Raw genomic sequence first — 27,841 nt, 5'->3', positions numbered from 1 at the left:
AATTAGAGCCCAGAGAAAAAGGCACAATTTGAGAAGGGCAAGGGCTAGTTTCAGCTATAGGCAGTTCCAAAATTTTGGTGACTAACTCCTCTCTAGAAAACATGCAGTGGGAAGAGGAAGAACCTCCATTGCCCTCAAATTCTGACACTGTTGTTTACTTAGGAAAGGGTTTAAGTAAATCAGTATCCCAAAGCACTTGTTTGAAAGAGCCATTAACCCTGAGAATTATGACTGTCAAGATGACTATCATTTCTAAAAGCAGCATTAATATTTGCAGTATAGACTCATATGGCCAGATTATGCTAGCACTGCCTGTGCTGAATAAACCCTTCCTCTGCAAGCAGTACAGGTCAAGTCAAGGGAACTGCTTGCATAAACAAATATTCACGAGCATGAATAAAGATCAATAGTCAGATACCATGTGGTCAAATAGCTTGTGGTTAATCTAGACTGTAACGTTCAGAGAAACTGTGCCTTCCAAAATCTCTTGCATCTAAACCAATGTATTTTACACACTGATCTCTAGCGGTTCCTGACTAGTGGTTTCCCATAGTTCCAGTTTCACGTTAGCTGGGTTCAGCTTTCAGACTTTGGTTGCTGCAGTACCTTAGCCCACCCAAATGACAAGGCCCCAGGTTCATCCATCGTAATCTCAGGCAATTCGTTAGGTACCTAAGTTCCCCCTGTCATTGAAGGAGACAGACACACATCTCCACAGGACACTTCAGCTCACAGCGTGTGACGAATGTGTCTATTTCAGCTTTTTTTTTTTTTTTTAAAGGAATGAATCTCAGTCAAAACCTGCTGTTTTCATATTCACATATATACAAGCTGTGGTCTAGTCATCTTTTAATAAACTAAATAGTTTTATTAAATCCTTATCAATAAGCTAAGGTTAGTTTCCAGGCCACAGTTTAGTCTGTCATCTCATCTTTTCAAACTATAACGTTATGTAGTATCCTTAAAAAGAGTAAATGCAACACTCTTGAATTACACAAGGGATCCTAAATCTGAGGTACATAGATTTATCTTTGCATTTTCTGGATGTAGATGAAAAATGTTGACATCTGAGACAAAACTGATGTGGCTCTAGGGTTATAGTTTTTCTCTGAAATTGGAAACATGACCAAGTAAACCCTTTTCCCAAAGCAAAGGTTGTCCTGAAGCAGCTACAACATGTCAAAACTATTAACATTTTAAACAATAGAATTCTTTGTTTGTCTTTCTCTTAATTCAAATAGGTCTGCATATAGTTTGCATTTTAATAGCTACCTCCCTTAAAATGAAGAGAGGAAGAGGAGCTCTACTTTCCAGGCTTCTCGTCAACATGAATTTCGGCATACGTGTATTTCATAGAACTTAAGAAGTTTCAAGGTTGTCCATAATGATCTAAGCTCTCCAACGATCAAACAGTAATTAGCATTTGCCTACTACTATGTAATAGAAGGCTGAATGTGCATCATTAGCACATATTAAATGTGTCACTAGAGTAGGAGGCTCAGAGGAAAAACCTGTATTGGGCTACATTTCCATGGAGACTATCGATTTTATATTTTAAAAGTCTCTTAAGGCAACTTCTGCATTAATTTTGTCTTTTACATGATTAGATGATTACACAAGTGGTGTTACAGTATGTGGTGATTATCCGTGGAACAATAAGTATAACAAGGCTAATGTTATAGCTTTAAGAAGCAGTTGTGGAAAAATCTCTTGGTAAGAAGAGTCAGAATCTCCTGTCCTTGCATTTAAACAAATAAGAAACAAGCTTTTGCTGGTAAGGAAAATTAATTTTGTTCTTCTTGTTAGCTGTTGATTCAGATCTCCCAAGTGTGCCAGATGCTTCACACTACAGAAACATAGGCCTGTTTCCTATACTTGAGAGTCTATCACCACTGAAAAAAGGACAGGGAAAACAAGAACCCCGTCTTGTGTAAAAAAGTGAAGAAGAACAATATTTTCCATCATCAAATTCCCCATCCAGTTGCCAAGTGGCCTCTGAGCATGATAACAGTGATGCAAAGGGGAAATCAAATAAGACCCAGCCTCACCTTCTGTGTGCCTTGACTGCAGCTCACATAAGGATCATATTGATCTCTGTAGACTTGTCATACCTGTTCTTCTGCCCTAAACCCTAGCCTCAAACCTAGCAGTGACCATGCTAAATGTCCTCACAGTGGACACTTGGCTCACCAGGGAGTGCTACAAAATTCAGAGGAGAAAGCCAACAACCAGACAAACTTAATGCTTAGTAGATGTGGTTAAAAAGCTCCCTGCCAGTTGTTCGGGGTGGCTGCAGCAGAAAGAACATTTTTAAGCAAAGTTGTTTTGATGAGTTTTTTGCTCTTTTATAGGCATCTTTAAATGTTCATCATAATTATGTTGTTCAGAATACTGCCTAGAGCAGGAATGCAGCCTTACTGGATCTCTTTAACAATGCATTCCCCATCCTTTCTGTCAGAGTGGTTTATGCTATTGGAGTACGTGAATCTATAGAGAATGTGGATGTCTGGGAACTGTGCAAACTGCAGACATTTGTGGTCAAAAAACTGCTGGTGGGATGTATGGGAGTGTACAGTCTTGTCAGTACTTAGCACAATATACATCCAAACCAATGGCACAGTGACACTTCAGATGAAGTGGTCACAGAGGCAGCAAGTACACTGTGCATCATCTCCTAAATTTGGTCAAGAAAGTGTTGTGGAAAAAATTAAACAGTTAGTACGAATTGACATGTTCCAGGGAGCAGATATAAAGGACAATATGGCCAGCAAGATGAAACAGCACATAACAAGTTGTGACAAATAAAATGCAGAAGAGGAAAATAATCCCAGACAAAGCTGGAACACAACTTCAGTCAGAAAGAAGGATAATGCACATAATGACTACTCAAGGCCATTTAGTCCAAACTACTGCTTGACACAGGCTAACTGCAAAGATAGATCAGATTGCTCAGGTTCTTGTCCAGTCAAATCTTGAATTTCTCCAGGGGCGGATATTCCACCGCCTCTCTCAGCAACCCATGCCTGTGTCTAGCCACTGGTGGACTTTTTTCCTGGTCTCAGTTGGAATATCCCATGCCACAACATGCAACCATAATCTCTTGTCCTTCCAATGTGCACCTCTAGGACAAGTCTGGCTCCAATTATTCATAAGCAGCAATTTTGTTAGTGGATGACAGCAGTAATATCCCCCCATTAGTGTTCTCTTCTCTAGGCTGAACAAACTCAGCTCCCTCAGCCTCTTCTTGTACATCACGTGGTCCAGCCCCCAATCAGCTTGATGGCCTTCCACTAGGTTCACTTCAGTCAGTTAATATCTCTTTTTTGTTGAGGATCCCAAAACTGGACCCACTAATGAAATTATTTATTTAAACATCAGGAGAGCCACTTCTTGTCAGGACTGCCTGAATCTTGCCATAACAGGACCTTTTACTCAGTTACTTGTAGGTTTACCAGGTTTTAAATATCTGTATCTAAGATGAACATTTTCTGTGTAGATGATTTTATTTTATTCTTTGGTTGTTGATGGAGTTGGCTGATATGTGTCTTTTTGTGTTTAAGATTTAATCTGGAATGGTCTTGCCATTTCCAAAACTGAGGCCAAAGTAAAATGTCTTGTTTTGATTATGATAAAGGAAGTCAGGAGACTTTTTCTTTGGGAAAACACTTTCAATGATGCCATGACCTCCAGTTAAATATGGGTAGCCATGTGTATTTTTTGGTATTCTAGTAAAAATCTATCCTAAATTTGAAAAGCCTTTCTAAATGTGTCTCCATCTAAAATGGAGCTACAGACTATGCTTTTGTTCCTGAATCCCATCCATAGTGTCACAATCAGCCTTAATGAGTGGCTCCTAGTCACAGTGGCAGACGTGATCTCTGGACAAGGATACCCCTGAACTTAGCAAACCTGGAAGCTTTTACTTTATCCTGTCTTCAAATCCTTTCCCTAAGCATTCAGGATCAGCCGCAGTTTAGGCTAGGTGGAACAGTGCTCTGTCTATCCTTACTGGCCTTTTACAGTGTTTAAATAGAGTACAGGAAATAAAGGGAGTTCTCTTCCTTTATCCTGACTGAATGTTCATTTTACATACACTTTTATTAGCTATGGAAAACTTCCCTCCCACAGGCAGTGCCTTAAAACTGCAAACAAGGACTCTGCTTTTACAAGATAATATAAAATAATCATATATAGACAAGTATTCAATGCAATCAGATGTTTTCTTGCAATCACAATATTTTGCTGATGGAAGCAGGTTTTGGCAGGATCCTGAGATACTCTTTGGACTTCAGTCCTGTTTTCAGTTGAGTACCATTGTGCTTGCTCCTCTAGCATTCAAATATTTCACATTATAACATTACAATCATACAGCTTGAGGATAAAGAAAACAGAAAAGGCCTGCAGTGGGTGTGAAAAGCCTAGCTTTGATGCCTTTGCTTCCTAGTAGGGGCCCTTAGTAAGGAGGTTAAAGACACCTGTTGGGGTTTTTGTCGTCTTTACTTCTCTCTCCTTGAGTTTCCCTTTCTCCCATTTTTAGCAGGAGTGGTGAATGTTTCACCCCCACACTGTTATTCCTGCCCTAGTACTCCCCTGAAATAGAGGTTCAGTCTTCCCTCAGGCTGAGAAAAGGCGGGTTTCCTGTTCCCTGTGCAAGAATTTTAGCCATAAAGCTTCAGTGCCAAACATTCACACTACTCTTGGGGGATATAGCTTAAGGATTTCAGGAAAGGAAGGTGTTTTGGACACTGAAACTCAGCCTTACGTAGATGTCTAACTGAAGCCCTGAGATAGGCTACTAAAGTGCTGGTAAGACACAGTGTTTGAGACTCATTCCTCTTTCCAGTTCCTGCTGTTCATCTTGTCCAGGCTGTCTTAGCACTCAGTATGCATAGGCTGTGGACCTCAGCTAGGCGCTTGAAACTCAAAGTGAGCATAAAATGCAATTTATGTGGAACTTAGGTCTCTTGCATGGTGAATTTTACTTTCAGTACTGTGTGCTTAATTTAGACATTGAATCACAGAATATTTCAATGACTAAACCCCTTCATGGAACTGGGCTCCCAAATATGAAGTTTAGATCCTCAGGATTGAGATGTTCAAATCCTTACATGCCTGTTAATAGGAGAGAAGGGGATGAGCAGTTCCCTACATCCCTAAATATCCACTTCTGGCCTTGCCTAGAGCTACACATACGATGCCAAGCTGGTCTGTGCAGGACTCTGAGAGCTTTTGAGCAATGCTATAAAGGCCTTTCTGTGTTTCATGGACAAGCTATACATTCATTTAGTCTGCCTGCAGGTCTTGTATCCCTTTGTGGATCTAAGCCTAGTGCACACTTGAAAACTGTATTTCTTACTATTAACTACCTGATAAGAATATCTTCGTTATATTGTTCTAGCAACACCAAGACAATGTAGTAAGTGCTGGCGAAGATAAGGAACATGTAGATGTTTGGAGAGACAACACTTTAATGAATATTAGATTGCAGTACTGTACACATTGGATACATATTGCTTTACAAATTAAGGCTGTCTATGGTAATAGAATATAAGCCTTGCTCCCTACCCTCTCCACAGTATTTTTGTGAAAGCAAGGAACTATTTTCTGTATTAAATCAATTCTGATAAACACATGCCACAAACAGTTTCAATGAAGCCATGGAGATTAAAGGATAATGAGTAAAATTATGCTTGCTCCACTCCTCATGTAAACCTGTTGAGCTTAATAGAGATTTACAAGCAGTAAATGAGGATATACTTTTCTTTAAAGATATTTATAGACTCCTATGCAAAAGTACCTGAGAGAATGGACCAATACTTTTGGCTAGCTAAGTTTCTGTCTACAGCATTATTGTAGAGCAGAGTTCAAAAGCAGAAATGTGCAGATTTTCTGTACTCTATCTCCATATTTAGGTACCTGTCCATAGCCCCTTACTCCAAACTCAGGCATTTAGCAAGTTTGGTTGTTATGAATTATGAGATTAAATCAAAGTAAACATAAAGAAAGCAACTCAGGTGCCTACAAAGAGGCACCTGGTCCCATTTTTGAAGTCTGATATACTCACAGAGAGGTTGTACCTATGGTAAATACCCTACAGGACACCTGTACCTTTTTTGGCAATGCATGGGGTGGCCAACTTGGATACGTAGGGCATCTAAAATGGCACTAGACACTTCTGTTTAAGCACATGATACATTCCAAAAATACAGTATCTTTCATGTTTCTCTAGATCGTGACAACTACACCATCACTGTCTACAGTCCACTGGTATGGAAAGCTTAGGTGCACAAACCTGAAAAGCTTCAGATGAGCATCTTTGATTAATTTGAACTTTATTAACCCCACTAACCAACTCATATTGAACATAACAGTCAATCCAGGGTTACAATTTATTTTCGCATACACTCCAGGACATTAAACATTTTTTCTTGGCTTATATTCCTATTCTGTACCAAAACCCTGTTTTACAGAGGCAAAAAAATAGAAGAGAAGGGGCCAATAATGTTAAGATAAATGTAGTAAGTTAAATCTCCTTTAATCTTCCACTATGGTAATGAACTACAATTCATTTTCATTTCAGAACATTTTGCAAAGGAAATTCAAAAGACTGCTTGAAACAGTTTAACTTTTAATTACATACATTTGCTTTTGGCATTTATAGGAGTACTGTGAAAGTCAGACTTCTTGCTATTCAAGTTATGAAAGAAAGTGTGTGGTCTAAAGATACTGGCTACTGTCCCTTCTAAAGATACTGGGTTAAGGGAACAGTTATCCCACTTACATGGATGCCTTACTGCATAAATACTCAAGCAGCTGAGCAATCTGATGCTATTGGACTAGGTGGTGAAACTAAGCCATAAATATTTGAGGGGCAGTTCAATGCTGATTGTCCAAACCGTTTGCACCTGCCATTCCATAGTGGGTGAAATATATATATATAAAACACCATAATTCATAATGCCATGCCTAGACCAGTTTCATTTGCAGCTAATCACTGTTTCTTAGATATTATACTTTTCCTTGAACACAAGAGTAAACACACTGCTGGTACATAGTCAGCACTGAATACTCTCAGCTCTGACAGAGTATAGCTCATCCAATATCAAATGCTCCATAATCCTTGTATTGTTCATTACCTTTTCACTGCACTCCAGAGGCATTACTAAACTCATCTTCACTGCTTCTGTGGGGGAAGGAATTAAGTTCAATTGTACAGATAAGAAAGTGAAGACAAAGAGTGAATTGAGGTTAGATATTAAGTATTCTCAGTGTTGAGTTGTGTGCACAGATAATTTAAACCAGCAATTCCCAGACTCAGATTGCTTGAGTCCTGGGAAGAGAGCTGGGACATAAATGGTGCCTCTGGCCATGTCATTCGCAGCTCTTTGCCTGACCTGACACAGGATCGAGACACTGTGCACAGTTGTTCCCCTCCCAAACAGCCATTTCCCTGTCCCCAGGGGAAAACAGAAGGTGTGCTTTTGATTTTGTGCATGTTCCTCTGAAACAGCTGTATTCTGTTAACAAAATACGCCCCAGAGAGTGGGAGCCCCTGAATTATGCCAGGATGCCTCTCCGTTCCTCTTGTTACTTTCATATACCTCCAGCAGAGATCAGTTCATCAGCCCAGGTGTAAAACAGAAGAGATATTTCAAGCCTTATCAATGCTCACTGAATTCTCTGGAATGACTTTCCTTTGCTTCAGAGAGCTTCAGATCATTAGCAGCTTGTCTCACTTTTTGTATCTGTGAAAAACTCTAGATTGCATAGTAGAGCAAAGTTGAGTTTGTCAGTTAAATCGTTTCACAGTTCAGTGAAAATATGTTCTCCAAGAAACATACTAAAAGGTTGTTGTTGAACTTGGCATGCAGAGATTGACCCTGAGGAACCTCTTGCTTCCCATCACTTAATGGTAAGGAACAAAAATAGCACAGAGCAACCAACCTTTGGTGGGAAAGGTAAGGCCAAAATTAGCTAGGGATCCACAAATCTTTTTAAAAATAAAAATATTTCAGGTTACTGCCTTTCATCTCCTTCTTTGACAAATCTTGGTGTTATTATTTACAGTGAGACTTTAACCATAATTATAATCATAAACAACAAAAGGCAGTGTTGTGGAGATGGCATAACATTTTTGTGAATTTCCACAGTTGCTGGAAAATGATTTTTGTAGTTGCTCAAGATTCAGTACAAGAAAGGAATTTAGACAAGGTGTATCTAAGATTTTTTGTCTTAGAACTTAATACACCTTTGAATGGATTTTGTAGGGGAGTTATTTCATTGTTGTTTGTTTCTTTTGCATGGGAATGAGAGACATGTTCCTTAGGAGTAAAATTACACGTCTAGGTAGCTGTGAATTGATAATGGATCAATCAGGATAGATCCAAAATTTTTACCATCTGAAAGTTATTTGCCAGCCTGTGCAAAAAGATACTGTGTCTAACCCTAAGCTTTATCCAAAGGGACAGAGAATGTTTGTAAGTGTATTGAGCTGCTGCCCTGCCCAAAGTTGCAATGTTTGCCAACGGAGTCTTACTTTATGAACAGAAAAGTAGGTCCACATTTTTTAAAAGGCATTTCAGTGTCTAATATCCAAAGATTTCAAGACTGGAAATACAGCTTCAAAATCTAAGTCTATAGATAAATATATAAAATAAAAGCTCATCTTATCAGTGTATATGTATTGATGTATCTACATAATCAAAAATCTACACATTGATCATATGTAGTATGTGATATCCATTACTCAATTCTTAAGGATTTTTTAAAAGTGTTATGAGGTAATTTTAATGAAAGATGGTATTTTTCTAAGAAAATTCTTATTTTATTTCAGTACCTTTTGTTCTTCAGTAAGAAGTATTTTAATTTCTCTCCGTTTCGTTGGCTTGGATAAAATTTATTTTTACAATATGTAGGGTTTATTTTAGAAGAAAGAACTTTTTTCATCAATGTTCAGAAATGTTTACTGCAAAAAAGAAAATATACTTAGCACACAGATTCCATTTTTTTCTCCAAATTTATTTTATATCTGATCTATATTAGTTCCTTTCTTTCATCAGGCAAACTGGACTTCAGTTAAATGGTTGCAATACTTCACAGTGCTATACAAAACCTCTCCATGGTGTCTGTCATTCCCAGGGCCTAATGTGGTCTGTGGGATTCCTGCCCTGAATTTATGTCTATTTCATCCCATTAAAACCACGGGACATTTAATGAAATTTGTTTCTATCATCTCAGCCTGTTTCAAAATATCCATGCTGTTATTTCTCTGTTACTGCTCCAGTATCTAGTTATAAACAATGCAACAAATGCTTGAAAATCTCGTCTTCAACTTTTCAATTTAAGTCCTTGATTAATGAGGTGGAAGAGCTGCATAATGTTGATAATTTCCTTGTAAGTGGCAATAAATGATAAAAGCAGGTTGATGGGGAATAGATAGGTGAGGGTATAAGAGGCAGGTGTGAAATCTAGCTGGTGTGAAGAGCTAGGAAGGACACAGTAGGAGCAAAGAGACAACCAGAATATAGCAAAGATTATCCAGCTAAAACAGTGAAATCTGCTCTGGGTAGAATTATTTCAACTAAATACAGGCACCTGGAAGTTAGACATCTGTTTGAATTCAGCCTGATCCTCCAGGGCTCCCTTTTCAGTCAATGGGAAGATTGACCCACCTGCAGATGACAGGATTATTGCCTTGGAGAAGCTTGTTTACTCCCAGGGAGGTAAAGAGAGCTTTGGGCAATGAACATGTTCCCAACCTGACTGTCTAAAGGCTCTTGCTTTTAGATCTAACCCTTGTATTTGGCTGGTTCCTCTTAGCAGTTTTTCCCCAATACCTGTGTGCAGGATGGTCATGTCCCCTCTGCTTTGTTGAGATGTCATCTTTCCTGCTGCTGAACACGTAGCTCTGACGTGAGCTCTGTCACCGTGTGATAACATTGCTGCTTTGGCACATTAATAAGCAGGCAATGCCTGGACTCTAGATCTCTTTCCTACCTGTAACAATGCACCCATTAGACAGTCTTGTCACTGCATGTCTTCTCCTCTTCTGTCATGTCAGGTCATATTTTGGAATGGCCCAAAAGTCTCCTTAGATAATAATGTCAGGTTGTGTCCACCTATCCATAAGTCTTCTAAATAGAAAAGGGAAGTGTGCAAGGTCACAGAGAGAATGCTGCCCTGATCTCTGGATGTCTTTTTAAAAAAAAACAAAACAAAACATAGATTTTCCTAGCCTTTTCCTGATTCTCCCAATGAATGTAACAGAATAAAATTGGCGTGTTGTATCAGACCCTGTGAAGATAAGAGCTGACTGACTTCTCCCCCCCAACTCTTCCTTCTTGCAAAAAGATATAGTTATGATCTACAACAAGATTTCAAGACCTCTGGCTATGTGACCATAAATTAATCCTAAACAGTACAACTTGGAATCCCTGAGGTTTGTTGCTCAGAATAGCTCCATCATGTAAGCTCACCAGGCCTTAGAGAAGTCTTCAGCTTTGCAGAAAGGCTCTGGGATTTCAGAGTACACTTTTCTAGGATAACCCTTCAGGCACACTTGGGAGGATTTACAGAACTCCAGAGATCCCAGTTCTTCCAGCATTCATTGCTCCAATTGAGCACCCCTCAGGATACCTAGCCATAGAGACCTGGTACCTGCAAAGATTCTGATCTCAGCTTTCATGGTGAGATTGCCCTGGATTTTGGCAAGCAACCTTAGGACCTTGTGCCTTCAAAGATTTGCTTTCAAAAAGACATGTCTGGGAAGCTCTACTGTGCATGCATGGATTGTGTGTCTGCCATAAACGTAGCATTCATCAGTCAGCCTAGCTTCAAGTTCTCTGGAGTCCCATAAGATCTCAGTAACTGTGTTTATATATGGAGTTTGCACTTAGACGCTTTGGCTGGCAAGAAAGACTAAACTATCACATCTCCATTACAGCCAACAAAAATGTAGGATTTCTGGTTTTCCATTATCATTTGTTGAAAAGAACAAGCCTTGCATCAGGATGAACATAAAAGTTGTCTTGAACCAAGAAAGAATTTAGAACCACCACCATTGCGATGTCAAAGTATACTCAGGACTTTCAGCTGCCAAATGACTTCAACATTGCTGGTAGTTTGGATTAGTTATGTTTCTAATTCAAAATTATCAAATTTACAATGGCTATATACTCTCTTCCACTATTCTATAATAGGTCAGTATTTCTCTGTTAGTGTCAACTTTACAATTACATTTCGTTTTCTGAAGCCCAGGAAGTGCTTGGAAAAACAGCCTGGCTTTTCACTCCCGAAACAGATCAAATGCAGCAGCATTAGTCAGCATTTCTTTTTCAATCTGTATATAATTCTATTATATTTTAGGCAGTGCTATCAAAGCATATGATGCTGAGCAACAGTCTTACAGAGGACAGCCCTGTTCACGTCTTTGGCTGGTTGTGAATCATGGAATATCTCGGCAGAAGACTTTAATGAACCTATAGCCTCTTGCTTAAGCATTCATCTTATTAATCATCCCAACCTATTTCTGCTCTGTTTTTAAAATGTATTTTAAAGGGAATGCTTAACTGTCATGAATTACAAAAGAGTTTATTTCATTCTATGCATGTGTGTATTGATTTCTGTAAAGCCTTTTTATTTGGGGATCTTCTATCAATGCAACTGTCTACTTTCTGTGCCATAGCAGTCCTCCCAGTGTCAAGAACCTGGGGCTACATCTGTATTATTAAATAAAAAAGAGCAAGGAACTGTTCTCTAACACTGAGGCTTAGGGGCCACATCCGTATTACACAGCCTTTAGCTCCAGGTCTCCTCCGAGCCTGGGGCCAGGTCTCCTCAGGCTCCTGCAGCACAACGGTGATTTTTATTTGCTGTTCTGCAGGTGGAGCAGGGGTGATTCAGAGCAGTGTCTGAAATGTGAGGGGTATATTGCTGCCCACAAAACAGCTGCTTTTATGACCTGATGAAGCTTAACATGTTATGCCTAAAAGGTAGTGGAAGAGCAAGCAGGGATATTTGCAAGTACATGGACTGCATGTTGAAGGTTGGAGGGGACTGTGGAGGGAAGGGGGAGCCAGACCTGCTGTCATCATGTTCATACTGCGTGTCAGGAGTGACCAGTTCTTTGAAGAGTAAGTGGTTAAGTCATTTCACAGGCTGAAACGGGCAGGCATTTAGGAGCCTGCCTAGTAGCCCTGTGAAGGTGTGTTCCCTTTGTGATGGCACTTGAGCAGTTAACAGCAGCAGTGGACGCTGTTAGTGGATACTGACCCCTGCCATGCAATAATGTTCAACTGTTTTCTCACTGTGACTCATCACAATTGATTGCAGCTTGAAAATAAACGTTAGCTGCTTAACTGTGCTATATTTTGTGTATTAGTTTTATCTGATAACCTAAAGATAGAGTTGCAATCAGCCTGTCTAGGCTGTTGTAGACACTAAAATGGGGATATCCCACTTTCCTGTCTACATGTTCCCACAACGGTCCTTTCTCAGAATGTGTTCCCCCAGCTCTGCAGAATGCTGAAATAGTGATGGTGGCATGGCTAAAAATGAACTCTATGAAAATAAAAGTTTCTGGACCAATCAAATGATTCAGATACTCCTGAGGCTCATGATTACTGGTGGTGACACACAGAAACAAGATGGGAACGTGCGGCTGAGATTTGAGGGGTGAAGGTAGCGAGGAAGGGAACCTTTCCTTTTGAAAACAATGAGGAGACAGAAAGAGTCAAGCCAAAACACTACAAAATGAAATTGTACTCCTCCTATCTATCCCCCTCCTGCCTTCCAAATAACTCAGAAACCTACCTGGCACAAACAAGAATAGACCAGGAATTACTTCTTAGGGATCATGTTTGAGAGAAGACACAAGTGTTCCATGCAGTCAGCTAGAAGACCATTGAGACAAAATGTTAAGGTTCAAGGTGAATTAAGCCCAGACTAGAGTGATGCAGGACTCTATAGGCCCCTGCATGAAATCTGTTCAACATTTTCTAAAGGAACATGAGATAAGCAGGTGGAGAAAAACCATGTTGAATTAACTATATCTCAACATCTGTATGTGAGAGACTTGTCTCTTTTTTGGTGAATTTTGTCCCTTTAATGAGCACAAAAGTAGAAAATTCCTTTAAGAAAATAATTAACTGTGAAAAATTAAAAGCTCTATTGGTATTGTAATCAAAAAAGTTCTGTAGATAATAATATGAAATATGCATCTAAATGTTCCTTGTTGTTTTATCATAACATGTTACACAATAATGTGGAGTATCTTCTTCAGAGAGGTTTTAATGTTTGTAGCATTAAGGAGTCTCCACACAGTTGTCTCTGCAACTGTTAAACCAAGTTCATGCCAGACAACTTGCAAAATTTCCCATTGGGATTGGATATTTCTGTACCACTTTGTGTCTAGCGCAATGTGTGCTCTGCACACCTGAAAACAGTTTCCATTCCTTCATGTCCCAAAGGAAGGAATCAACAAAAAATATTCTGCTGGAGACACTACTCTTTCCTATGGAAAAGGGAGACTTTAGTTCAGCATTATAACAATAGAAATTCTCTTCCTTATTGTGGGTTCCAATTGAAATAAATTAATGTGTTGGATTGACTCCTGCAGTCATAAATTTTCCAGTTTCAATTATATTGCAGCAGATACCAAGGACAGAGTTGGCAGTGGTGACTGGTTTTGAGGCCCTTTTTATACTTATTAGGATATGATGGGAAGAGAGATTGAAAAAAACCAAAGAAATTGCCCTTGTACAAGCAGATGATTTTTTTTTGGTTTTGTCTGACAAATTAATTCCAGAAACATTAATGGGAAGATAAAATTTCACCTGACTAGATGTGTAATTTAGAGCACTTATCCACCTTCCCTTTATAATTAAAGTAAGGAGAATCAATCCATTGTGAGATAAGTGTCTAGAATAGTCACAGCCTTTTTAATTTAATATTCATGCTTAATGAATTATGTTCTATTTACAGGTTTTATCTGGGGTGAAATTAAACAGATGTGGGATGGTGGACTACAGGACTACATTCATGACTGGTGGAACCTCATGGATTTTGTAATGAACTCCTTGTACTTAGCAACAATCTCTTTGAAAATTGTTGCATTTTCAAAGGTAAACTTTTTTAAAAAAAATCAGCAAAATATTTAAGATAGATGAAATTAGTCTTCTTCAAAGTTTCTTCTGTATTTGGAGGTTCTCAGGCTTAGCAATGCAAGAGATGTATGATGTGCTTGTTGAATCTTCTGCAGCTATGACAAGAAGCTACACCAGGATAAGAGCGAACAAAACATTGTGATTAACAAAACATTGTGATACTTTTTTCTTCTTGGCCCAGGCAATCTTTTGTTATTTGATCCTGAACAGTCATACTGTCATTTTCTTGGAAAAAGAAAATCACTGGTAATATTTAATAATGTTTGCACAAAATCATGTTTTGTGTAAATCTTTTCCTATTTTTCAGTGAGCAATTACTGCCCTTAAGACAATTTTATGCACCATGCAAAACTTCCGGACAGGAATCCAAGAAAAATATTTACCCAAAATTGGGGGGGAGGGAAGCTAAAGAGCAAGATTTTAATTTTGTTTTGAAAATTTATAAGTGCAACATGAAAAAGTAAAACTGAAGGGGATAAAACAGTCACTTGAGGCTGGGTATGTTCATTTTGTCACCCTTTTCATGGACTTTTTATGAATAGTTTTATATTCCCACTGTTTGAAGTGTCTTCCAGCAAAACAGCCCTTCTTTCCAAAGCCATGGAACATGTTGCATTTTGTATGTATTCAACATGAATCCATAATATGATAGAAATTCCTCATAAAATGAAATATTTTAATCAAAAAATTGTCTCAAGCACAAGGGGACCATATCTGAAAGGAAATGAAAGCATTTCTTAGCATCTGTCATGGAGCTCTTATCACATCCAAGTAAAGCCCATTTTTACTGGCCACTGTGATCAGCATTTTATTTCAGCTGTTTCAAGTTCCCTGCCACCAGCTACCCTGTATGCATGGAAGGAGAGTCTCTTCTCTGCCAAGATCCTTTTGGCTGAGAAAAGGAGACAGCCATCAAGTAGCTGGTTAGAACTCCTACCCTCAAACAGCAGCTGGTCCTGCTGCAGCCCTGCCATCAGTATAGAGGAACATAGGAACCTCTAATTTATATCATCTTGTGTCTATTCACAAGAGTCCACATGTCAGCTGATCGGGGCAGGGATGAGCAAGGACCTTGATCTGTTGACACACCAGCCTCCTTCTATGACAAAAGGTTTCTGGCATGCTGGCTCTCTGGCTGCAAATCTTTGGCAGTCTTCTCACTCAAAGAAATTTGGAGCTGTTGCCTGAAAGAGCAAGATGCTTGAAAATGTGAGGAGAGCTGTCATTTAAAGCTGATGAAATGCCTTTTTATGCACAAGGATGCCTTATCATAAAGCGAATGGAAAATAAACAGTCATTTCCCTGTCCCATGTAACAAAGCGAGCAGTTCATTGAAAATGTATGTTGCCAAAGCATTGGAGATGGCCAATTACTCACTTTAGAATAATATTAATTAGAAGACATTATAATCCTTTCATCTCCCAGACCGCTTCTGCTTACGGTAATCAGATTCCAAGGTGACAGTATCTGGGATAATGTGCATCCATTACTCTCCAAATTAGTGCTTGCATGCCAATCATAATCAACACAGTGCATAAAGCACTGTCTTTGGTTCTGCAGCTATTATTTTTTTACTGCATGTGCAATGTTGCACCCAAATACCTTTTTGTTCCTTAGAAGAGCCTCAGTTGTGGTAGTCAATTGAAACACATGATGTAACAGAGTAGTACAAATGTAATTTAATACCCAGCCATATTTCCTTCAAATACCTACAACAGAGTTCCCTACCTCTATGCCAGATGAGATTGAAAGGATGCCAAATGTAACCAGTACATTTTGATGTAAAGCTTTTATTTTCATTTCCTAAACCTTGCAAGACAGGTTTTTCTAAAATACAGCTTTTCTGTATTTATTGAATGAAATATATAAGCCCAGTTCTTAGATGTATTCTACCTTCTATGAATCTGCTCAGCCCCCCTAAGAAAACATTTTAACCAACTCCCTTGAATAAAATTAGGAGGGTGCCCTCATACTACTCTCCTGTGTGATAAATGTTCCCAGAGAAAAACATAGTGTTTGTTGCCCGTTCGAGCCTTTCTGACTGACACAGTAGTTAAGCAGATGAATATTATTTACAGCAGCTGATGGGATAGTGTAAAATACACCAAAGAGTGTAATTTCAGGATGAGATAACTGCTAAGATAACTCAAAGTTATCTGTTTCATTGCCAGTATTCAAATAAAATGAGAACATTTAATTTTTTTTCAAAGGGCTATGCTTTTTGTCTCTGATTGTATATCAACATGTGAGGTCTTTTAAAATTATCCAGTATATCCACTGAAAATGCTCTCTCCCCAATAAATAATATCATTATAAATAGTGCATTGTCACATGTTTTATGAGAGTACAAGATGACAGATTTTAAGCAACACATCTGTTTTGATGGAGGGTTATAATTATAAATAGAAATCCTTGTGCTCTAACAAAAATAGTTCTTTTTATGTTTTTGGAAGATAATTTAATTTGTACTGATGCATAAAGTTAGGTGCAATGCCAACTTATGTGCAGACCCTGCTTGCTTTATCTTAAATATTTGTTAAAGCTGAGCATTGGACCTAGAGCTGCTTGTTTCCAATTCTGCTAGAAATTGCATGCAAGTTCATATTACTGATTATGTGTCTCAGCCACTGACATGAAAAGCTAGTAGGAAACAGGTTCCTATTCAACGCAAGAACTCTGAAAAGTAACTAAAAATATATTATTTTTCTCACTATTTACTGGCTTAATGATCACTGTGTCAGATCTACTCTGTTCAGTAGTAAATAAGATTATATTTCTCTTCTGCCACCAGTTCTGCAGAAGCTAACATCTTCTTCTTATATGTTCGCATTGTAAAATGGTTTTGATTGATGTTTCACCAGATTCACAGACCAAATGTTCATTTACATAGGAGTATTAATCCCCCTCGATCCCTGAAAAATTATAGACTCGATTCCTCAGTGTAATTGCTGCTTTAAAGCTCTTTGCCAGGCCATCCCCCCGCCCTCTTCCTACTGCTGCTCTGAAATTCAGCATAATGAATGCAAAGATTGGGACATACATTTTAAAATAGGAAGAGTTCACATTTGCATATGACCTTTCAGGAAAGAGTTTAAAGTACTTTTCCTGAAATGGATATTATTTAACCTTTCTTTTTGTTATCATCAGAAACAAGAGGGTCACATTTGACGAAGGTCCAACAGCCCATTAAACATTCAGTTAGCCTGATCTACATGTCTATTTGATCTCTCTTGGTGCTTTCATGAGATCTACAGTTCATGACTTTTGTTTTCATGGGAAAACAGTGATCACAGCTTTTTTCTCACAAATGGTTCTGATACTAGATTTGCATTTGAATTTCTTTGAGTAAGGATCAAGGATTATTATCTGGGTGACATTGTACAATCATTATATATCTGCCTTGAAACTCTACTGTTTATATGCTGCTCAATTTGTTCTCTGCTCTTAATTTTCCATTGATGTGCCATGTACATTTCTTTCAACCGACGAGCCAATGATAGGTATTAATCACGTTAACTGATGGTTGGCTTTGTTACATGTCAAAAGGTTGTGTTTGCATTTGAAGTGGGGACAGAAATTCAGCTGGGTCACAAAATAATAAAAGAAAGAATGAAAAGTATCATCATCATGATTTACAACAAACTCAGTGTTGCTATATTTGCTTTCACCATTTTCCATTCCCTAGAAGAATAACCATTTATTTATTCTATATAGAACAGAAGAACATCAACAAGCATGAGTGAGAGAACAAATAGTTCATTTCTGCATGTTTTGGGTTGTTTGGTCCTAAAATACAGTTTCTCTTTTTTTCATATTTTCACCGTTTCTGGTCTGAATATGCCTAGTCTTTTTGCTCCTCTGCTTTCTTTTCCTTTTCACATGTGAGCTTCTTTGTTCTCCTGGTTCTTCTTTGATATTTCTAGATTTCTTTTTAGCATCCTCTAGTTAGCGGAATCAATAGGGTTCTGTTGTCAGAGCCCTCTTACACTCGTTGTTTTCTTTATATTATTTGCTGTCTTCTTTCAGCTAGTGTATTTCACAGATCATTTCCAAACTTACTACTCAGGCCGTCACCTTTCTCACTACTTTTCAGCCAAGCATTTCCAGTCTCTTAAATCATGTCTCTTCAAAACTAAAAATAACAGCCCTCACTCTCTGCTTACAACCATGAGACCTTTTGCATTGTATCCACACATGCAGGAAGCACTTGGGCCCAAGACAGGCAGAGTCAGTTAAGCTGAAATAACATGGTTGTGCCTTTCATTTCCCTTTTACAAATAAAAGGTCATTTGATCTTTTCTGACTGTTTTTAACACACCAGTTTTGTGTCTCAATCCGGAACATCATCGATAAAGTCCTTTCTTCGCACCTTTCTCCTTAACCTCATCTTTTCTGGAAAAGGTGACATTGGATACATCCTGTCAGACTACAATTATAAGATAGCCTCTCCCCTACCCCAATAATCAATGAGGAGAAACAGAGAAAGTTAAAGAGCAACTCATCTGACCTGTTTGGGATATCTGCTTTCCTACTACTCTAGAAATGCCCATTTTTCTTTGCTGGCTCTAAAAGGAGGTGACAGAGAGCACAGATGTGGCTGTCCACACCTGAATGGTTTAACTTGATCCTTGCTGTCTTACAATATCATATGTTGTCCTTATTCAGTGTCCTGTAGTTCCATGTTTTTCGCAGAAGGGTATTTCCCTTTTTTTTTTTTTTTTTTTCCCCTTTCCTTGTTTAACTTCCTTGGAATGTGCCACTACTTGCCTTCACCTAAAATATGTCTGCAGTTGAGTGTTTTTGATTCTCTACCAAAAATTCCATCTCTTTCTAGTTTCAAATGTCTTCTTTAAATTTTGTCATGAATATATTTTCCTTTATTCCCCCAACACACCTTGTGTACTTTTCCCTAATCTGAGCATCTACTGCACTGTTCAGCACCTAATCTTTGCTTGTACTGACAATTATTCCTAGTTGTTTAATAGGTGCAAGTTTTCACATACCAGGGTTGTAAAGTGCCATCAGAATTCACAGTAATATACTGTATAATATTATTCAAAGAAAGACATTATAGAAGACATGCTGAGGAGTTCTCACCTCTCTTTTCTCAATAAACACTGAAAAATTTTTCTTCGTAATTTTCTTCTTGCTTTTATCTCTTAGCTGATATCTCTGGTAACTCAGTTCTGTTTTCTACTGCCTGTTACTTCATCATCGATCTTGAATCAATCAGAACTGGACTGAAGGGCAATAGTGGATGAGGCACAATAGCATCTCTTTTGGAGCTACAATGTCAAATGCAGTAAGACTTGATTTTACAGCATGATCATTAGAGAGAGGATAGTCTAATGAAGAGAGTACTGACCTATGACTCCAGCAGGTCTGGATTTAGTTCCCTACTCTGTAGAGAACAGATATCACTGGTGGCTGAAATGTGAGGCTGAGTAATTCTTAACTCTTCAATGGACTACTGTTCTCCAGTTTTGCAGTTCTCATCCCCAGATCCACAAGACTGTCAGATGCTATGGCTGCTTGTATATGAGTAAATAAAACTGTGCCAGGGATTGCCACCAGTCACTGGGAGTGTCTCACATGCACCACCAGTCGGTTAGAGCAACCCCAGAGTGGTGGGGTCCTGTGCCAGCCAGCACTGTCCAAAACAATGCCCAGTTCCCATCCACAATTTGAATCATAGAATCACAGAATCATAGAACAGTTTGGATTGGAAGGGACCTTTGAAGGTCATCTACTCCAACCCCCCTGCAGTGAGTAGGGACATCTTCGACTAGATCAGGTTGCTCAGAGCCTTGTTCAATCTGACCTTGAGTGTTTCCAGGGATGGGGCATCTACCACCTCTCCGGGCAACCTGTTCCAATGTTTCACCACCCTCATCATAAAAAATTTCTTCATTATATCTAGTCTGAATCTAGTCTCTTTTAGTTTAAAACCATTACCCCTTGTCCTATTGCAACAGCCCCTATAAAAAGTCTGTCCTCATCGTTCTTATAAGCCCCCTTTAAATATTGAAAGGCTGCAATAAGGTCTCCCCGGAGCCTTCTCTCCTCCAGGCTGAACAACCCCAACTCTCTCAGCCTTCCCTCATAGGAGAGGTGTTCCAGTCCTCTGATTATTTTTGTGGCCCTCCTCTGGACCCACTCCAACAGGTCCATGTCTTTCCTGTGCTGAGGACTCCAGAGCTGGATGCAGTACTCCAGGTGGGGTCTCACCAGAGTGGAGTAGAGGGGCAGAATCACCTCCCTCGACCTGCTGGTCACACTTCTTTTGATGCAGCCCAGGATATGGTTGGCTTTCTGGGCTGCAAGTGCACATTGCCAACTCACGTCCAGCTTTTCATCCACCAGGATCCCCAAGTCCTTCTCCACAGGGCTGCTCTCAATCCCTTCATCCCCCAGCCTGTATTGATACTGGGGGTTGCCCCGACCCAGGTGCAGGACCTTGCACTTGGCCTTGTTGAACCTCATGAGGTTCACATGGGCCCACTGCCTGAGCTTGTCCAGATCCCTGTGAATGGCATCCCATCCCTCAGGCGTGTCAACCACACCACTCAGCTTGGTGTCCTCTCCAAATTTGCTGAGGGTGCACTTGATCCCACTGTCTGTGTTATTGATGAAGACATTAAACAGTACTGGTCCCAATATGGACCCCTGAGGGACACCACTTCTCACTGATCTCCATCCGGACATTGAGCTGTTGACCACTACCCTCTGGATGCAACCATCCAGCCAATTCCTTATCCACTGAATAGTCCATCCATCAAATCCATATCTCTTCAATTTAGAGAGAAGGAAGTTGTGGGGGACCATGTCAAAGGCTTTACCGAAGTCCAGATAGATGACATCAGTAGCTCTTCCCTTGTCCACTGGTGTAGTCACTCCGTAGTAGAAGGCCACTAGGTTAGTCAGGCAAGACTTGCCCTTGGTAAAACTATGCTAGCTGTCTCAAATCACCTCCCTGTCCTCCATGTGCCTTAACATAGCTACGAGGAGGATCTGTTCCATGATCTTCCCAGGCACAGAGGTGAGGCTGACAGGTCGGTAGTTCCCAGGGTCGTCCTTTCTGCCCTTTTTAAAAATGGGTGCAATGTTTCCCTTTTTCCAGTCACCGGGGACTTCACCTGACTGCCATGACTTTTCAAATATCATGGAGAATGGCTTGGCAACTACATCAGCCAATTCCTTCAGTACTCTCGGATGCATCTTGTCGGGTCCCATAGACTTATGTATGTTCAGGTTCCTCAGGTGGTCTCGAACCACTTTGGGAGCAGTCACCTTCTTTGGAGGGAGAATGTGGTATAGAAATGTTGTGGTGCCTGGCTACGTTGTTTCATCTGGCCCCAGTGACACAGAAGAGTCCCTTTCCTTACTACTGAGGGCATGCTCAGCAGCTATGAAGGATGCATCTGGGTGGCCTAGAGTAGGTAAATACAGACTGCACCATAGTCCCTTTTTGAAATCTGCTTCATATTATATTATCCCATTGTTTTAGAGTGCTTCATAGCATAGATTCTGTCCTCGGATATGTTCTGTAAAACAGATTAATGAGACCAAATAAATAATAATGAATCTGCCACAGTAGTTAAGCCTCAGTTCAAAGTAACATCGTTCATCTTCAAGAAATATTTTGGTAAAGCTGGAACAGTAGAGAGGCAGAGTTCCAGGGATCAGACTCTTTGATAATGAGACACACAAGCAGTTTGCCATGGTTTGTTAATAAACAGCTTTTTCATCCAGTGTTAGTGATTAAGCGATACACTTATTCCTTCATTAAATGTTTTCTTCCAACTTGCCAAAGTTCTTGCAGGTTTCTATCCATCATGGTCATGTTCTCCAAAGAAATAATTTACCTGATTTTACAGCTGAACATTTCTATAATTCTAAAAACCCAAGTGTTCAAGAACTGTTCCTTTTACTCTCAGTCAGAATTGTTAGACTTGCTTTTGTTACTGTGAAAATTATAACCAAATGCAAAACACAGGCAAAAAACTAGAAAGCATAGGCCGTCCTGCAAATAAAAACAAAGGACAAGTACATGGGTACTGCCCATTTTTTGTTTTGCTAAAATAAAAAACTCTCCTGAAGACATATTGCTTTCCAAAAGATGTTTAGTTTTATTGTGCTATCTGCAAATTAATCGAACAGCTTATAAAGAAACTGACATACTTGTTTATGCATAAAAATAGAGGAGTAATTTCTTCCCTTCTGCTTGTTTTCAGTATAGTGGGTTAGTTCCACGGGAGAGCTGGGACATGTGGCATCCAACCCTGGTGGCTGAGGCCCTGTTTGCAATCGCAAACATCTTTAGCTCCCTACGCTTGATCTCATTATTCACTGCAAATTCTCACCTGGGACCTCTGCAGATATCTCTAGGAAGAATGTTGCTGGACATTTTGAAGTTTCTCTTCATATACTGCCTTGTGCTGCTAGCTTTTGCAAATGGATTGAACCAGCTGTACTTCTACTATGAGACAAATGAACCCGGCAACTGCAAAGGAATACGATGTGAAAAGCAGAATAATGCATTTTCAACGTAAGTGGCTGATCTATTTCTGTCCTCCCCCTCTGCCGCCAATATTTTAATCACTTAGATGTTGTTTACAGGAAAGAGGCTGTCTGTTTTCTATTGGTCTTACAGTGGTGTCCTGATAGACACATCTAAAGTTACCCTAGTAAAAAAAAAAAAAAAATTAACATTACAGCACTCTGTAATAATGTTCGTCCCATACCACAGTGAAGTCTGTACAATTCAAGATATCTCAAAAGATAAAAAGATAACGAGGAGAGGGAGATAACATAAGATTAGAAAGTACATATTTAGAATTAAGGGAAAAAAGGTCACCAGATCAGAGCTTGCTTATCCAGGCAGCTGTCGGTCTGCATTTCTTCCATGTCTACTTATGGGCATTAAATAAGTTTGGTGTTCTAATACATGAAGATTCCTTGTAAATGTGATAAACTGACACAGGAAAAAACATTCACTCCAGGCTTCTACTGACCCTGAGTCTACTCCACACAATCAAATACTGTATTCTAATTTCTGTTTTAAAGTTTATTTATTTTTCTTTCACTTAAAAATCAATTTTACTTCACTCTGTTCTGCAATTCATCTGTAGTACCAAAACATTACCAAATGAATAGTAATTCTCCGTCTCATCTTTCAACTTCCAATCTGAATCAAACTCCTGCTATAAATACCTGTTCCCTATTACCTTCTATGAATCATATCTATCTAGGCTGGTTTTAAAATGTATTTATTACCAATGGCTTCCTTCTCAAAGTAAATAATTTTATAAAAATAACACCTTTTATATCATCTTAATCAAGCAACTTTGCTCAGGCACAGCATATTTATCTTGCATATTAATAACATCTTATGCAGGTCTAAACTTTGTGTGATCTAAACAGAAAAGCACAGGGAAATTTTTCAGAGCTGAACATTGAGGGAAGCAATATTATTCATCTGGGAAATAGTGGGGACTACTGGTACTAGTGCCAGAAGATGGTGTCAAGGCAAACTGTGATGCCTCATGAGCCTTTTCTGCAACTGTGAGCAGGGGAGAATAGTGGTTGTTCAATTTGTGCTCAGACAAGTGTAAACCATACAAAAGACTCCAAAGCAGTACTTTACCACTCATACATACTGTATTACAGGAGCAGAGATTCAGGATCAAGAGTTTCTATAAGTAAAAGCATACTACCCTCTCAGGTATCTCTGTAGGACAGCACTGTACTGGGTTGCATGCCAAAGTTATGTTTCACAGGTGATACCGCATGGTGGGAAAGGGGCTGAAGGGTTAAGTTTTGCCCAGTACTGGACAGCGGGTCCCAGCGTGCAGGACCGCCCAGGGTGGTACAAGTCCCTGCAGTTCAGCAGCCTCCCTGCTCTGGGTGCAGTGGGGACAGCACTGGTGGCCCACACATCCTGTCTGGGTAACCTGCTTCTGGTGTCGGGGTGAAGGAGCAGGAGAGACGCCATGGGGAAAACTCATTCCAATTAATCTCAAGATATGGAACCAGACAAGCAGAAAATTTTGCTCCAAACTTTTCAGAAGCAAAGGGTCTAACCAGGGCATGTGCTTATGACACTATAATGTAGCTGAACGTTGTACAACAGTGAAATTATGTCAAGCTATCTAGTTGCAGAGGATTTTTTTAAAGTTGGTTATTGTTATTTAGCTTCCTAGCTGTTGTCCCAAATTTCTCTAAGGGAATATCATATAATTTAGTTATAAAAGCACAAGTTTCATTTGAGAGCAGCATGTTTGTCTTTTTAATGTCTCCATTCTTTGTAAAACAAAACATATGCTAATGACAATAATGTCTTTCTAATTATACAACTGCTTTTATCTCAAACACGAACCAGAAATTACATAAACTGACAACACCAACTAGGTATGAGGATACCGTAATTGTTTTAACATCTTGGTGAAACACAGTCATTGAGTTACTTTTGGATCCTTATTCTACCCTCTACAGTCAAGGCAAATGGTCAAAATACTGCAAAAAGGCAGGGGTCTAAAATAAGATCTCTAAAACTATATTTATCCCTCAGAAGTTTGAACAAAATCAGCCTTTTACTCGCAGGCTTATTTATAGATTCAGTATTGTCTATCTAGAGGCTCCGATTTGCAACATTAAGCCATTGCTTCCCTAGAAAGATATTCTATATACATTGCCTATATTGTGATAAGTGTCATTCATCTCAATCAAGGTAAGGACTTTTGTGTGTTTGGGGAAAAAATGAGCAATCTGAAAAGTACATGTATTGTTATTATACAGCTATTCCTTTTGGGCTTTGTTTTTCAGACTATTTGAAACGCTGCAGTCATTATTCTGGTCTATATTTGGACTCATCAATCTCTATGTGACCAATGTGAAAGCAAGGCATGAATTTACTGAATTTGTTGGGGCCACCATGTTTGGTACCTATAATGTAATCTCTCTGGTTGTTCTACTCAACATGCTAATAGCCATGATGAATAATTCTTACCAACTTATTGCTGTAAGTAGTTCCTTATCCCTAGATCATTTATAATATATACCTTCTCTCTGTTCCTACATCCCATTTTTCTGGCAGTATAGCTTTTTTACAGACAGGATATTGGGACACATTCTCTGATTTCTTCTAATTCTTTTGCACTGTTCTGGAAGGACACAGAAACCAGACCCCAGCTGGATTGGGCAGAGGGGATTTTCCCCACAACTCTGAATGGGGAAGAGGTGGCCCTGCTGCAGAAGCCAGCTCACGGGTTGAGAAGGGTGTCCTGAAGCTGCTGGCAAGTGACATGGGCTACAGCCCTGCCCAAGCTGCACTGTGCAGGACCTCTCCTGAGAAAGAGACCAAGATCTTTCTCCAAAGACCGTTCTGTCTCTGCTTTATTTTTAATACATTATATTTATTAACCTTTAAAAGGCTGTTATTTTTGGATTTTTATATAGCATGAATATACAGTTAATAGAAATTGGATGCCCATGTTCCATGGACAATTTTGGACCCATTAGCAATTCAAACAAAAAGTCATGACTTCTTATTCAGCAGGGTCCTGTTTTCTCCTTTGATGAAAAGTGTCTTTATACTTATCAGAGCTATTGGCTTATTTTTATTTCTCAGCTGTCTGTTAAGGAAACTAATGAAAATAAACACTGATTCATCATATGATAATTCAAATATGATCATGCAGAAAGCAAACAAATAAAAGAAAGCTTCACAGTCTTAAGATTTTAAAATGTGCCTTTTTTCTAATCGAAATTACAAGTTTTTCCACAAAAGAAATACTGACTACATGTGTTTATATAATGCTAGTTGGCAAAGTCTAGTACACAGTATCACAACATACTAGCATTCATCAAAACTCAGACTGCAGGTAGAATACTTTTCCTACTACAACTTCTAAATTACTGTTTTGATTACTGTATATCTGGCTAAATATTAAAGGCTAGAGCTAGACCTGTAGTTAAAGTTCTTGGCTACTATGTTTGTTGTCCAAATCTAATATTAGTGATTTGAACTTCTTGTTCAGCTGCTAGGATTTAGCAATTTTTCCACGGACTTTAATTTTGATTTTTTTCAAACTTTTCAAAATTATACGATATTATATAGAATCCAAAAGAAATAAAATGTCAAATAAAAACAAAAATAAAAAAACCCGCAACCTATTCCAAATACGTAATTCTGAAATAGGAGGTAAAAAAGGTACTTGACTCAACAGTTGTATGTAGCCTTGTGATTTGTTGGATAACCTCTTTGTGAATTTCTGGGGCTGGCAATTACTAAGAGAGTTCATGAGACTTATGGACTTGTTGAAGCTGCTACACAGCAGAGTAATTAGAGTGTTCTATGTGGAATAATGATGAGCTGCTATTATAACAAAACATCTCTTCCAGAAATGTAGCATTTTTCTGCTTGTAATTATCCTTTGTTGTTTGAGGCACTTTTTTAATTATTTAAAAGCCTGTAGCAAGGAAAGAGAGGTTGAAAGTGGATATATACTGTACATATCTAACATCTCTTTACTGAAGTAAAGCAGCTTAGCTTTGCTTTGTGTTAAAGACCTTCTGTCAAAAGAAGATGCCAGTATTTTAAAAAGAAAATTCATTAGTATTTCAGGCTTGTTCTAGTTTTAGGTTTTCAGATTTTTGTAGAGGTTTGTTTCACCTCCTTAATTACAGCAACATCTGTGCTGGTGGTGTGTTTCTTGTGTGCAGGATCATGCAGACATTGAGTGGAAGTTTGCTCGAACAAAACTCTGGATGAGTTACTTTGAAGAAGGAGGAACTCTGCCTACTCCTTTTAATGTCATACCAAGCCCAAAGTCTCTGTGGTATCTGATCAGATGGTTATGGAGACACCTTTGCAAGAAAAAAATTAGAAGAAAGCCTGAAAGTTTTGGAACAATAGGGGTAAGTCCTGTGTTTTACTCTGCCTGTAGTCCTCCTCTTTGCTATGTAGATGAGTCTTTCTCAGCCTTACAGAGCATGCAAACTGTCAATGTGCATATGAGTTAGAGAATAATTCTAGCAGAGAATGTTTATTTTTTACATTCATGTTAATGTATTTGACCGAAGAGAAAGTATCGTCGTATTCTGATCCAATGACAATATGAACCATGACTGTGCCTCATCTACAGATAATGCAAGAAAGATTAAAAACAATACGAATACGAGAGATCGAATGTGTATACTTGTCTGCCAGTCCCAGAGGTGTGGTTGATGATCTCCACCTCAAGTGTCACAGTTCAAGTATCATTGACATATCATGAACCACAGACTCGTGTATAAAGTATTCATCATGGAATATTATCTGTCTCTGTCTCTCTCTCTCTCTCTACATGTAATGAAATGGGTTTACCATAAAAGCATTCTTACCAAAAGCTGTTCCCATTAAAGAAAACATTTTGAAAGGTGACAGCATTTACTTGGAATTGCTTACTTGAATTTACAGGTAGAGTTATTTCAGATTCACACTGGTAGCCTATTCTAATAGTGCTGATTAACAGTGAAATTTCTAGGAAAAAAGAGGGGAAAAGACATACAAGGGGAGCAAGAATAGTCCTGCACTTGGATTCAGGAGATGCCTGTGTAATATTGCAGCCACAGACTTTCTCTGGTAGCTGCAGTGGGTAAAGCAGATTTTAATTTGTCCCTCCTATCTTTATCCAGTT

At 39.0% G+C, this 27,841-nt stretch overlaps 1 protein-coding gene across 1 annotated transcript in view; it reads left to right on the top strand.

Annotated features, from left to right (window-relative positions):
- Positions 1–27,841, top strand: part of TRPC4 (transient receptor potential cation channel subfamily C member 4) — a 159,242-nt gene that overhangs the window by 118,099 nt on the left and 13,302 nt on the right. The window contains exons 5-8 of the mRNA XM_050915459.1: positions 13,981–14,120; positions 22,397–22,710; positions 24,987–25,182; positions 26,886–27,080. Coding sequence (XP_050771416.1) covers positions 13,981–14,120; positions 22,397–22,710; positions 24,987–25,182; positions 26,886–27,080 — 845 coding nt within the window. The remainder of the gene's footprint in view (positions 1–13,980; positions 14,121–22,396; positions 22,711–24,986; positions 25,183–26,885; positions 27,081–27,841) is intronic.

Source organism: Gymnogyps californianus, chromosome 1 (genome assembly GCF_018139145.2).
Source record: "Gymnogyps californianus isolate 813 chromosome 1, ASM1813914v2, whole genome shotgun sequence".
Classification (NCBI taxonomy): domain Eukaryota; kingdom Metazoa; phylum Chordata; class Aves; order Accipitriformes; family Cathartidae; genus Gymnogyps; species Gymnogyps californianus.
This window is presented reverse-complemented; position numbering and strand designations above follow the sequence as displayed.